The 13,383-nt window shown below is 36.9% G+C and overlaps 1 protein-coding gene across 1 annotated transcript in view; it reads right to left on the bottom strand.

The window, feature by feature from the left end:
- Wdr49 (WD repeat domain 49) overlaps nucleotides 1-13,383 on the bottom strand; it is a 182,175-nt gene that overhangs the window by 43,070 nt on the left and 125,722 nt on the right. The window contains exons 13-15 of the mRNA XM_032896953.1: nucleotides 11,960-12,147; nucleotides 11,242-11,439; nucleotides 386-567 (exon numbers count right to left, since the gene is read on the bottom strand). Coding sequence (XP_032752844.1) covers nucleotides 386-567; nucleotides 11,242-11,439; nucleotides 11,960-12,147 — 568 coding nt within the window. The remainder of the gene's footprint in view (nucleotides 1-385; nucleotides 568-11,241; nucleotides 11,440-11,959; nucleotides 12,148-13,383) is intronic.

The raw sequence follows: 13,383 nt of genomic DNA, 5'->3' as shown, positions 1-13,383 counted from the left end.
AGACTAGAAATGAATGCCTGCAATCCAGAGACTGCAATCAGGAGACTGAGTCAGAAGGATTTCAAGAACAATATGGCTTGCATGACAAGGGCTTGTCAGGGCATCCCTGGCAGATAGAAGGAGACAGTGGGTGGGGAGAAAGAGATAGATGGAGAGACAGAGAGTATCAATATTAAGGGAGGGGAAAAATTAAGAATTAAATGGAGGCAAAAATAAAATACATAAACAACCCTAGCCACACCGTATACAAACATTCAGCAATCTCCAAACCTTAAGAGAAAGTTGGAGGCTTTCAGTGAACAGCCACACAGCACCACAGGGGTTAGGGAAAACTGAGTCCAAGTGTAATCTAGACTCCACCTCCAGATAATGAGTGAGTACTTACGCGTGTGTTGAATTGTCTCTGCTTTCCCCCGTCAGTAGACTCTCTTCTGCTGAGTCTAAGCTTGACTCCTCTTCAGAGAATAAAGGCTTTATTTCCGTGTTTTCCTCTGGAATCTTACTTTCTACTAAATTAGTATCTCTCTTCGGAAGAGAAAAGTAGTTTTCAATATTCCAATGGCTTGCCTAAAAATGGAAATCTTTATTCTCATAAAATTTGTTTCATCAGACATTTACATGAATTTACCATGTACAAGATTAGTAAATTAACTTACTATATTCACAAACAAAAATGGGCAAGCCCAGTTTTGTAAATAGATGATATATACTACAGTTGTGTAAGAGAGATTGTGTGTGTGTGTGTGTGTGTGTGTGTGTGTGTGTGTGTGCATTCTGTAAAGGAAGAACATGAGCTATATCATAAAAAAGAAACAAAGTATCCAGTGAACGTATTATGAGCCTCAACAGTTATTATCATTTGTGTTTTTAATCCCTGAAGCAAAAGAAAATAAAAATAATAAAAAAGCTTCTGTCAAATATTTTACAATTAAATTTTCTATTGCTTTCTTTGGACCCAACTTTTTGAAACAAAGTCTCAGAAACAAATCTAGTTATTAAATTTCCCCAGGAAAATGACTACAGCAGTTTTCATGTGCTTTGCCTACCATGATTTATACAGCCATGGCTACCATTCACATATTTTGTATCTCGCACACTATATTAAATATAAACACAGACATCCCCGTGAGCTTTTTTACGTCCATAAAAATAGGTCTACCTTATCTGAAATGTTTACAACGTAAACATTTCAGAGTAGCTTCTTAGTGTTTCTATTGTTATGATAAAACACCATGACCCAGTAGCAAGTTGGAGAGGAGTTTATTTGGTTTGCATTTCCTTATTGCCCCTCATCACTGAAGTCAGAACAAGAACTCAAATGGAGTAAGAACCTAGAGGCAGGAGATGAGTCAGAGGCTACAGAGGGGGATGATTATGTTATCCAAAGAGTTTTGTATTGGATGTTTGGTCCTCATTAGGGCAGTGTAAGAAGAAGGTTATAGGCTATTGAGAAACTGCCCTCTGAAAAGAATTAAGACCGTTCTCTGATACCTGAATTATGTGTCACCAAGTATGAGTGGCCTTTCCTTGCCCTCTGCATGAGTCTCTCTCTCTCTCTCTCTCTCTCTCTCTCTCTCTCTCTCTCTCTCTCTCTCTCTTGCGTATATCTCCATCAGGCTGAGGCCTCTGCCATGAAATGATACAGGCCTAAGACAAACCTATGCCATGTTATTTGTATTCAATAAACTGCTTTTTAAAATAATGTACCAAGTTTTGCATATCACATGAGTAACATAAAATAGTCACAAATGCAAAAATTCTTGGAGGATGACATTGGCTCTTTGTTTAAAACAAAATTTTTTGTGTAAAATATTCTAATTACAGTTTCCCTTCCCCCAAATATTCTGAGATTTTCCCAAACATCACACACACAAATTTCCCATCTCCCTCTCCCTCCCTCTCCCTCTTCCTCTCTCTTTCTTTCTCTCTAAGTGTGAGTGTGTGTGTGTGTGTGTGTGTGTCAGTACAATACAAATAGGCATATAGCAACAACAACAACCATGACAGAAACAAACACATCACAATAACACAAGATCGAGAAGAGGTCTTGCGCAAGAAACAAATTCTAAGATATAAGCGCATCCACAGAAAACTGATAAAATCAAAATTTGTAATCATAATGTATAATAAAATGACCAGTGAGTTTTAAAAAATCCCAAAGGATGTGAGACAATAAAACTTTGAAAATAAAACGGAGTTCAATTTGTGTTGGCCACCTACTAGCCACCACATGCTGGGCATAGAAATTGCCCTGAAGTGTGGCTTATATCCCCAGTGAGATTCCTTTGAGAGAAAGGACTAGATTCATTGCATCCAGTTATCACTTAGAGATAACTTCTGGGTTGGGAATGGTGGTTTGTATCTATTTTCCCTCTCAGAACTGGGATCCCTTCTACCTTACACTTGTGCAGGGCCTATGCATGCCGCCAGTGTCTGAGTTCACACATGCATCAGCCCTGTTGTGTCTGGAAAGCACTTTTCCTTGGTGTCATCCATCCCCTCTGGCTCTTACAATCTTTCTGCCTCCTCTTCTAAAGGGTTCCTTGAGTACTAAGGGGAGGAACTTGATGGAGACATTCCATTTACGATTGAGTGTTCCAAGGTCTCTTACTCTCTACACATTGACCAGTTGTGAATATCAGTATTTGTTCCTATCAACTGCAGTTAAAAGCTTCAATGATTATAGCTAAGAAAGACACTGATTTATAAATTTAGTGAAATGCTATTAGGAGTCATTTTGTGTATTCTTTAGTCAGAAAGTAGTATTTAGTTTTCCCCTAGGCCTATGGCCTAGCTAATCTCAAATTTTGGGCTACTTGAGAAGTTTCAGGTATGACTTTCATCACATGGAGTGGGCCTTAAATCCAATAAATCTTGGTTGAATACTCCAAAAAGCTTTGTGATAATACCTACCGTTGTAATTTGTAGACTTGTCACGGGTACAGACAGAAGTTTGTGAATAGCTTGGTTGTGTGCAGAGTGCCTTCCAGTTCCATGAACACTACACAATAATTGTGAAGGCTTTAGGTAGGCATCAACTTCTCAATGAGATACGTGAGTGTTGTCTTCGACAATAAGGCCTTGCCATTAGTTTATGGAGAGCAACCCATAGTTCTGACAATAACCTGAGTTGTTTGGGGTGTACCATGGGATTCTTTGGGCCAACAAATCAATCAGACATAACTCATTCCTTGTGATGGAAGCTTCACTTGGTGGCAAGAGATGCATAGTGGGACCATTATCTAAGATCCTTCTATTATAATTGGGTCACATATGACCCCTAACAGGTCCTGGGTTTTATCTGGCTCTCTTTGTACACCTTCCTTTACCCACATCTTCCATTTCCTCCTCCCCATTTGACCTTTATGTTCTAGTCTCCCACACCAATCCATCCATAACTATCTAGGCCACCTACTTTCTTTGCTCTCCCCTAGTCATTTACTCTATACAGAATCTCTGTAAGGTATATAGCCTCTTGTCTGATTATTAAATACATAGAACCTTATATCCCTATAAAAGTGAATACATATCAGTTATCTTTTGGGTTTTTGAGTTACCTCACTCAGGACTATTTTGTCTAGCTCCATCCATTTACCTGAAATTTTTGTTTTTTTTAACAGCTGAGTAATATTCCATTGTCTAAATGTACCACATTTTCTTTTTCCAATTATTTAATAATATACATGTAGTGTGCTTCCAATTTTTGGTTATGAATAGACTAACAATGAAGATGGTTGAACAAGTATCTCTGTAGTAGGATGTAGAGTCCTTGTATATATGCCAAAGGTTGGTAGACATGGATCCTATAAGCAATGGATGAGTATTCTCATTACTCCACAACCTTGACAACATGACTTGCCAATTGTTTTGCTGATGTTGGCTATTCTGATGTGTATAAGATGAAATCTCAAATTAATTCAAATTTGTATTTCCCTAGTGAATAAGGATGTTAAACATATTTTTTATATGTTGAAAATAGATTCTTTTCTCATATAACACATCTTGACCACAGTTTTCCCTCTGTCTACTCCTCTCAGCCACTTCACATCCCACCACTTTTCTATTCCTCAGAGCCATATCTCCTCCTTTCCCCTTCAGAAAACAGCAGGTCACCAAGAGATGACCCCCAAACTGGACAAAAGAGGATGCAATAAGACAAGGAAAAAGTTGACGAAGGCAACCTAATAGGAAGATAGGAGTGCCTATAACAGGCAGTAGAGTCAGAGATACAACTGCAGCCATTGATAGGACATTAGGAGTCCACTGAAAACACCAAGGTAAGAGCCATAGCACATTTGGAGAGGACCCAATAGAAACCTCTGTAGGCCCGACCTAGCTGCTTCAGTCTCTATGAGCCCATGTGAGCCCTGTTTTATTAATTCGGTGGGCCATATTCTCATGGTGTCCTCCATCCCTTCTTACTTGTACAGTCTTTACTTCTCCTTTTCTAGGGGGTTCCCCCAACCACCCTAGAGGAGGGATTCAATGGAGAACTCCACTTTAGGCTCTCTGTTTACATAATGCCTGCCTCTGGGTCTTTGCACTGGCTCCCATCTGCTGGTAGAGGGAGCCTCTTTGATGACAACTCTACAAGGCACTAATCTATGAATATAGCAGAAAATCATTAAGAAATATTTCACTGATCTTGTTTTGCCAGCTGTGTTCAGCTCTAGCCTATATTACTGGGCTAACTGGTCTCTGGCTCTTGGCCATCCAGACAGTACAGAACATGGGTTTCCTCTTATAGGACTCAAATTAAAACAAACATTGGTTGGCCTCTCCTACAAGTTCTGACTTACATTGTACCATCACATCTTCCAGGTAGGAAAGATTATAAGTGAATGCATCAGCTTGACTTTTCTACACTCAATGAGCTGTGTGAATATTGTCCTGGGAAATGTGACTCCTCTTTCGATATTCAGAGAATGACTTTCTGTCTTCTTATCAGCTCCACCTAGCCACCTTGGGCAATAACTCAACAGAATGCAACCCAATCCTACTGCTGGAAACTTTGCCTGTCTACAAGAGATGACTAGTTTAGACTCTATATCCTCCATTAGTAGGAGATCTCACTAGAGTCACCCTCAGAGATTCCAGAAAGTGTTCCACATACACTCCATTGCTTTCCCCAATTCTACCTGTCTCTTCCCACACTTTCTCCCTCTATCCCTCCCCACCACTTGATCATTCCAGATCTAGCCCCCACTTGCCCCAAGTCAATCCAAAAATGTCCATTCTATTTTCCTTTCCCAGGGATGTTCAAGTGCCCCATCTCCAGCTCTCCTCTTTACCTAACCACTCTGGGTCTGTAGATTGTAACTTGATTATTTATTTACTTAATGGTTAATATTCATTTATAAGTTAATATATACCATATTTATCCTTTTGATTCTGGGCCTCATTCAGGTTGATTTTTTTCTAGTTACATCCATTTGCCTAAAATTTTCATACTATAATTTTTTTTTCTGGCCTCTTTTTTTTTTTTTTATCAATCAGATTTTTTTTTTATTAACTTGAATATTTCTTATATATACATTTTAGTGTTATTCCCTTTCCCAGTTTCGGGCAAACATCCCTTCCCCTCCCCTTCCTTATGGGTGTTCCCTCCCCACCCTCCCCCATTGCCCTCCCCCCAACAATCACATTCACTGGGGGTTCAGTCTTAGCAGGACCCAGGGCTTCCCCTTCCACTGGTGCTCTTACTAGGATATTCATTGCTACCTATGAGGTCAGAGTCCAGGGTCAGTCCATGTATAGTCTTTAGGTCATACTATAATTTTTTAAGCAGTTGTATAAATGTGTAATTTAAACTGTGTAAATGCACCACATTTTGATTTTCCATTCTTTTGTTGAAAGACATCTAGGGTGCTTCTAGCTTTTGGCTATTATGAATAAATCTGCAATGAACATAATTAATCAAGGGACCTTGTGGTAGGATAGAGCATCCTTTTGATATATGGCCAGAAGTAGCATAGCTTGATCTTGAGTTTGCACTACTACCAGCAAGGGAGGAGCATTCTCTTCCTCACATATCCCAACCAACAGATGTCACTTGTGTTTTGGATCTTAGGCATTCTAACAGGTATAGGATAGAATCCCAACCTAACTTTGATTTGCATTTTCTAATGGCTAAGGAATTTTTCTTTAATTATTTCTTTTATTTTTTGAGCTTAAGAATCTTAAGCATTTCTTTAAGTGTTTCTCAGCCACTTGAAAGTGTTCTATTGAAAATTCTATATTTAGATCTGTACTCCATTTTTAATTGGATTATTTGCATTCATTGATATCTAGTTTTGTGAGCTCTTTATATATTTTAGATATTAGACATCTATTGGAAATGAAGTTGTTAAAAATCTTTTCCCATTATGCAAGCTGACGCTTTGTCACATGGTATGTTTTGCTTACAAAAGTTTTTCAGTTTTATGAGGTTCCACTTATTAATTGTTGATCAGTGTTTCATTCAGAAACTACACTCCTATGGCAATGCACTCAAGGCTATTCCCTGCTTTCTCTTCTATCAGGTTCCATGTATATGGTTTTATGTGGGATCTTTGTTCCACTTGAAATTTTATGCAGGGTGATAAATATAGATCTGTTTGCAGTCTTCTACATGCAGGCATCCAGTAATTGGAAAACCATTTGTTCAAGGTACTGTCTTTTTTCCAGTGTATTTCTTGCTTCTTTTTGAAAAACATAATACCCATTGGTGTGCAGGTTTGATTCCATTAGTCAATATTTCTGTTTTTGTGCCAATAACATGAAGTTTTATAGATTTGAATTACGGCTTGAAATCAGGGATATGTAGCATTGTTTTAGCACTCCTGGGTTTATTATTATTATCATTATTGTTGTTGTTGTTGTTTTCCATATAAAATTAAGAATTGTTCTTTACAAGTCTATACAGAACTGTGTTGAAACTTTGAGGGAGATTGCATAGACTCTGCAGATTTCTTTGGTAGGACCGCCATTTTTTACTTTTACTCCTACTGATCCATGAGTATGGGAGATCTTTCCATCTTCCAAAATCTTCAATTTCTTTCTTCAATGATTTTTTTATACAAGACTTTCACATGCTTAGTTAGGGTTACTGCAAGATATTTTACATTTTTTGAGGATTTGAAGCTATTATGAAAAGTTTTTTTTGGGGTTGGGGATTTGGCTCAGTGGTAGAGCGCTTGCCTAGGAAGCGCAAGGTCCTGGGTTCGGTCCCCAGCCCCGGAAAAAAAAAAAAAAAAAAAAAGAAAAGTTTTGAAGTATTGTTTTCATTTCTTTCTCAGTAAATTAGTGATTTATAAATAGGGATATTAATTTTTTTAGTTAATCTTGTATCCTACCACTTCAAAAGTGTTTCTCAACTCTAGGACATACCAGGTTTATTTTTTAGAGTCACTTATGTATGCTGCGATTGTACCTGCAAATAATAATGCATTGCCTTATTTCTTTCCATTTTGTATTTCCTTGATCTCCTTCAGTTGTCTTACTGCTTCAGCTAAAATTTGAAGCACTATATTGAATAGATATTTAGCCACTAGATAACTGGTCTTGTTCCAAAATTTACTGGAATTGCATTGAGTTTCTCTTTATTTAATTTGATGTTGGCTGTAAGCTTGCACTAAATTGCCTTTATTATTTTAAGGCAATGATAAATCCCTTATCGCCTCAGGATTTTTCAGAGTGATGTGGTGTTGAGTTTTTTTTAAGAACTTTTCTGTATCTAATGAAATGATCATATGTTTTTTTTCTCCAGTTTGTTTATATGGTGGATTGCATTTTCTGATTTTCATATATTAAAGCATCCCTGTATTTCTGAGATGAAGCCTACTTGATCATGATGCATGATCATTTTGATGTGTTCTGGGATTCAGTTTAAAGTATTTTATTGAGTATTTTTGCCTCTATGTTCCTAAGGAAACATAGTCTGCAATTCTCTTTCTTTGTTGAGTCTTCCTGTGGTTTAGGTATCAAGATAATTGTGGCCTCATAAAATGAATGGGGCAATGTTCCTTCTGTTTCTATTTTGGAGCATAATATAAGCAGTATTATCAATAACTCTTCTTTGAAATACTAAAACCATCTGGCTCTGAGCTTCTTTTGGTTGTGAGAATTTAATGAATATTTCCATTTCATTAGGAGTTATAGATATATTTACATCGTCTATCTAATCTCGACTGAAATTTATTAAGAGGTACTTACTGAGAAAATTTCTTATTTCTTACAGATTTTGAATCTTTGAAAAGTGCAGGTTTTTAACATATGTCCTTATTATTCTCTGGATTTCCTTGATATCTGTTGTTATGTCCCTATTTTCATTCCTAATTTTTTTTTAAATTTTGATGTTTCTTTACATCTTTTAGTTGGTTGTATAAGGATTTTTCTATTTTGATGATTTTCTCAAAGAACCTACTTTCTGATTCATTGATTCTTTGTATTGTTCTTTGTTTTATTTTATTGATTTCAGCCTTCAGAACAATTATTTTTTGCTGTCTACTCCTCCTGGGTGTGCTTGCTTCCTCTTGTTCTAGGGCAGTGGGACTCAACTTGTAGGTTATAACCATTAGAAGACATGTATTTCAGATAGTCTTAGGAATCCCAAACAATATATTTATTTTTGTTGCTACTTCATTGAAGCAGTAGGACATTAACCCGCTCTAACCTCCCCAGCTGGTACACACATGCTCTTTGCTACTCGCCCAAATGTTTTGGATTCGAGAATGAAAGGCCCACAGGCAGCTTTGTTTTTAATATGCTTTATGCAGCCCAAGGGCTGGGCTACTACATAACTCTAAGTGTCTAACACACACTGCCCTTTGATATTCTTAAGTTGAGACTTACTAAATCTACATTTCATCTTTGCTGCCCTGGACCCTGATGGGCTGCCCTCCTGGGGCCTGTACCTACATGTCAGTTGTATCTCCTTCTTATATCTTTCTGGTGTGGTCCATCCCCTATACCCTCATCATGGCAAAATCCCCTCTTCCTCCCTCCTTGGTCCCTTCCCAGAATCCTAAAAGTCCCTTCTCTATCTCCTTGCCCAGCCATTAGCTGCAGATAATTTTATTGACTGGTCAAAAATCAACTGGGGACAGGCTTCCTTTAGCCTGCAAACAAGTTTGGGGGTGCCATAATTAACATGAGAACACAAGCCACTACACTTCATTACTGTAATTTTGCGGACTGAGCAGTGTCTCAGGTCCTAAGACCATCGGTAATACAATTGGCATGACCCAGAGGCTGAGAACACGTATTCTAGAGCTTCCTGGTGTGCTGTCAAGTTGTTAGTATAAGATTTATTTACCCACCATTTTTATGTAGGCACTTAGTGCTATGCTACAAACTTTCCTTTTATCACCACTTTCATTGTATTCCCTAAGTTTATGTGTGTTCTGTATTCATTTTCACTGAATCCTAAAAAGCCCTTAAACTTTTTAAAATTTCTGTCTTTGATCCACTTTTCATTCAGTAGAGAGGTGATTGAAAGTACTGCTCAACAGTCTGGGCTGGGATCTATCATCTCTTAGCATGGGCAATCCATCAGTCCAGACCCTTCAGGCTTTTAGAGTCTCCATTAAGAAGTCAGGTGTAATTGTAATATGTCTGTCTTTGTAAGTTACTCAGTCCTTTTTCCTTTGCAGCTTTTAATATTCTTTCTTAGTCCTCTATGGTTTTTGTGTTTACATTACTATGTGGCAAGGGAACTTCCTTTTCTGCTCCAATCTATTTGATGATCTCTATGCTTCTTTTATCTTGATAGGCATGTCCTCCTTCAGATTAAGAAAATTTTCTCCCAAGATTTTGTTGAAAATATTTTCTAGACTTTAGAGTTTGATTCCTCTCCTTCTATTTCTGTTCTTTTTAGGTTTGTTCTTTTTTATAGTGTCCCAGACTTCATGGATGCTTTATGTCAAGAAATTTTTAGATTTAAACTTTTTTGGACTGACATATTAATTTCTTCTATTATATCTTCAGTCCATGACATTCTCTCTTCCATCTGTGATATTCTGTGATGAAGCTGGTCTCTACAATTCCTGTTTGAAATCCTAAATTTTTCATTTCCAGAATTCTCCCCGTTTGTGATTTATTATATTATTATTATTATTATTATTATTATTATTATTATTATTATTATTACTATTATTGCTCCTATGTCCATTTTCAGGTCTTGAATTATTTTATTCATTCCTTCAGGCGAATCTTTTTTATTCTTTCATTAAAGGACTTATTTATGTCCATTAATAGTTTTTATGTTTTTCTTGATTTCTTTTAGGAATTTATTTGTTCCCTACTTAAACATGTCTATCATCTTCATATTGTTGGCTTTAACATCTTTTTCTTGTGCTTTTTCTTGTGCTTGATATGTTAGATTATTCAGGGTCTGTTATCATGAACTAGCTGGGAGATATGCCACCCTGGTCATTATTGTGCTTTTATGCATGTATCTAGGCATCTCGGTTTGGAATGATTAGAGATCTAGTTGATGTCTGGGTTTGTCTTTATTATTCTTTGAACTTTTTGTTTTCTTGCTGGAGTTTTGAGCATGTGGTGGCTGTATTTTGCCTCTTTTACTGGCCTGCTCGGTTGGTGTATTCACAGGTAATGTCTGCTGGAGGATGGGCTATAGAGAAGATGGGCTATAGGGAGGGAGATTAGGAGACGATGGTCTGTGAGATCACAGGAGATGTAAGCAAGGGGAAGAGAAGTTGCAGCTAGTGATCTGCTGCAGTATTAGGGACTACCTGAGGCATTGAGTCTAGAGAAACACACAGAGAGGGGAAAAGGTTGGCAGGGTGCCTACCTGCCTTGCTGGCTGGAGTGGGCTATGGTTGACAAGGGGATACCTTTTGGCATTAGGGACTGTGATATAGTGACTCATGGTGAGAGGAAGGTGAGCAGGAATGGTCTGTGTGATCCACAGGAGATAATTGCAGGGTGGTGGGGAGGGAACCTGAAGCTGATGAGCTATTGCAGTACTAGGGATGAGATGCTGGATTTTTCTATTAGAAAATCCTACAATACATATATTATACCATCAGTGGCCAACGTCTTTCCATGTCTCATGTGCCTTTCCCTTCATGAAGCTTGTTGCAGCTAGGAGTAACCAGGGAAAGTGATTACAGAGTTACAGCTACAGAAATGCCCATCAGTTCATATGCTTTAAAGAGCAGAGGAGACATTCTTGGAAATAAGGCCAAATTTATACTAAATGTCAAGTGAATTCGACAATAGCAAAGAAAAACTGCATACCTGACCAAAGATCAAGGCAGGAGCATTGGAAAGTCCAGTCACACAGACACTGCAGTCTGCAGAGGAGGAAATAATAAGCAAATGACCACCAGACTCACACATCTCCAAGGAGCTTATCCGGTCCTCGTGAGGCTGAAGTGATCTGAGCAAAGTTGGAGTCTGGGTGACTTTGCTCTCAGTGGAATTAGTACAATACTCCTGAATGAAAAGAAATGCCCCAACTTTTAGGAATCCAAATATTAAATAAATTTTTTCCACTTTTATTAAACTGAGTATTTTTATTTACATTTCAAATGCTATTTCCTTTTAAATAAATTATAATAATTTCTACTGTTTTAAAAGCCTGATGTGGAAATGGGGGAGGTGTATTAGAGATAATTGCAAGTCATCAGTTATTTTTAAAACAACTGACTCGGGCTGGTTAGAAGTAGCTGAAGGACTAGCACACTACATGCCATTTAGAATTTGTTTCCTTTAAGATGTGTCCGACTGTTTATGTCTAACTCCCCCCTCTGTGTGTGTGTGTGTGTGTGTGTGTGTGTGTATTACTGTTAAAAAGTTTCTGCTTCAAATTATTCCTTTAAAACACTCAGAATGAAGCACTTTTTTCATCCTCTACAAAACGGACAAGATGTAACTCACAACACAAGATACGTTTTATGACTTTTCTTGCTAAAAATAAAATAGTGACAATACTGTGATAATATTTTCCATTTACCTCTATGTTCCAGATTTTCAAGCATCCATCAGGATCTCCGGTGGCAAGGTATTGATTCAGTTTATCAGTAGACATAATAATGGATCCAACTCCTGCATGAGCCAAAAATTCAGCCAGAAGTACTTTCTTAAATGTATCCCAGAACCTGACATAACCAGATGCTCCACATGACACCAGATTAGCACCTCCTGTTACATAGGGGAAACTTAATTAAGTAAATACACCCAGAAATCCCAAAGTGGCTTCTTCCAATGGCTTCCCTGGTGAGAGCATATGAGAGTAGAGAGGACAGTATCACTGAAGTCTATCCAGACCACCATCTGATTTTCTAAATTATAAAACAGTGCTTATTGTATGATAACCATTTTTCAACATTAAGCAGAATATGTGGAGACTATTAATAATTTATAGAAACTATTCCACTAAGTTTGGTTTTTGTTTGCTTATTTGCCACATTGATATTGTTTGCAATTAAGTTAAATAACATTAATTTATTTTTTGAATAAATTTATAAAATACTAACGTAAACATTATGACACTATTCTGAAAATATGAAACTTACTTTCCATGATAAGTTTCCACTGGACATGTATACAAGATGGAACAACCTTCATACAGGGGTCTAGATGCAAATATGCCCTTAAGACAGCACAAATATAGATTTTTCTATTGAGCAGCAAACAATGGATTCTACTTATGAGATCATTTTAAAGTTTTTATTCAGATATTTATTGTATGCCCATATGGAACCCTTTTCCTGTTAATATCTAGAACTATTTACATTTTCCATTTACTTAAAGTGCTCTTTGAAAACATTCCTCTGTGGAAAATTTATTATCAGGTAATTCTATAGATTTCTTTCCATTTGTCTTGTATTTGTGTTGGTGATAAACTGTATAGTTAAGGTGGAAGGGATGGCAAATTACTTCAGAAGAATCATTCTAGAAATCTAACATTAAAAAGAATTAGTTATGAGGAATTGGGAGTAATTTTAATTTTAATTGTGTGGATTAGTGTAATTTAAAGAATGATAGTTTTATAATCTGTTTCAAATTCATTTTAAATGTTACATAAGGGTTTTGAAACAAATAGAGGTATAAATTTATTGATGGTGAAATTTTTATATAAATATCACGCAGGTTTTCCATTTGCAAATTCAATGTGGAAAAGTGATTATACAAACTATAGCTCAGATATGTCCATTACTTTTCCAATCATATAATGCTCATGTCTGGATCTCAGGCTATGCACACAAAAATTAACTCTCAAAATATAATTTACATGGAAATTTGAGATTATATTTTGTAGAGCAAGATGTAAGCTGCATTCAAATATTGCTATTTTCTCTATAAACTAACAGTTACCCCATAGTTACCTCTGGGTAGCACCAATGTTAGTGTCTCTTTTCATAAAAAATATGTAAA

The sequence above is a fragment of the Rattus rattus genome, chromosome 3 (genome assembly GCF_011064425.1).
Source record: "Rattus rattus isolate New Zealand chromosome 3, Rrattus_CSIRO_v1, whole genome shotgun sequence".
Classification (NCBI taxonomy): Eukaryota; Metazoa; Chordata; class Mammalia; order Rodentia; family Muridae; genus Rattus; species Rattus rattus.
The sequence above is the reverse complement of the archived record's forward strand: the minus strand, read 5'-3'. Positions and strand labels throughout refer to the sequence as shown.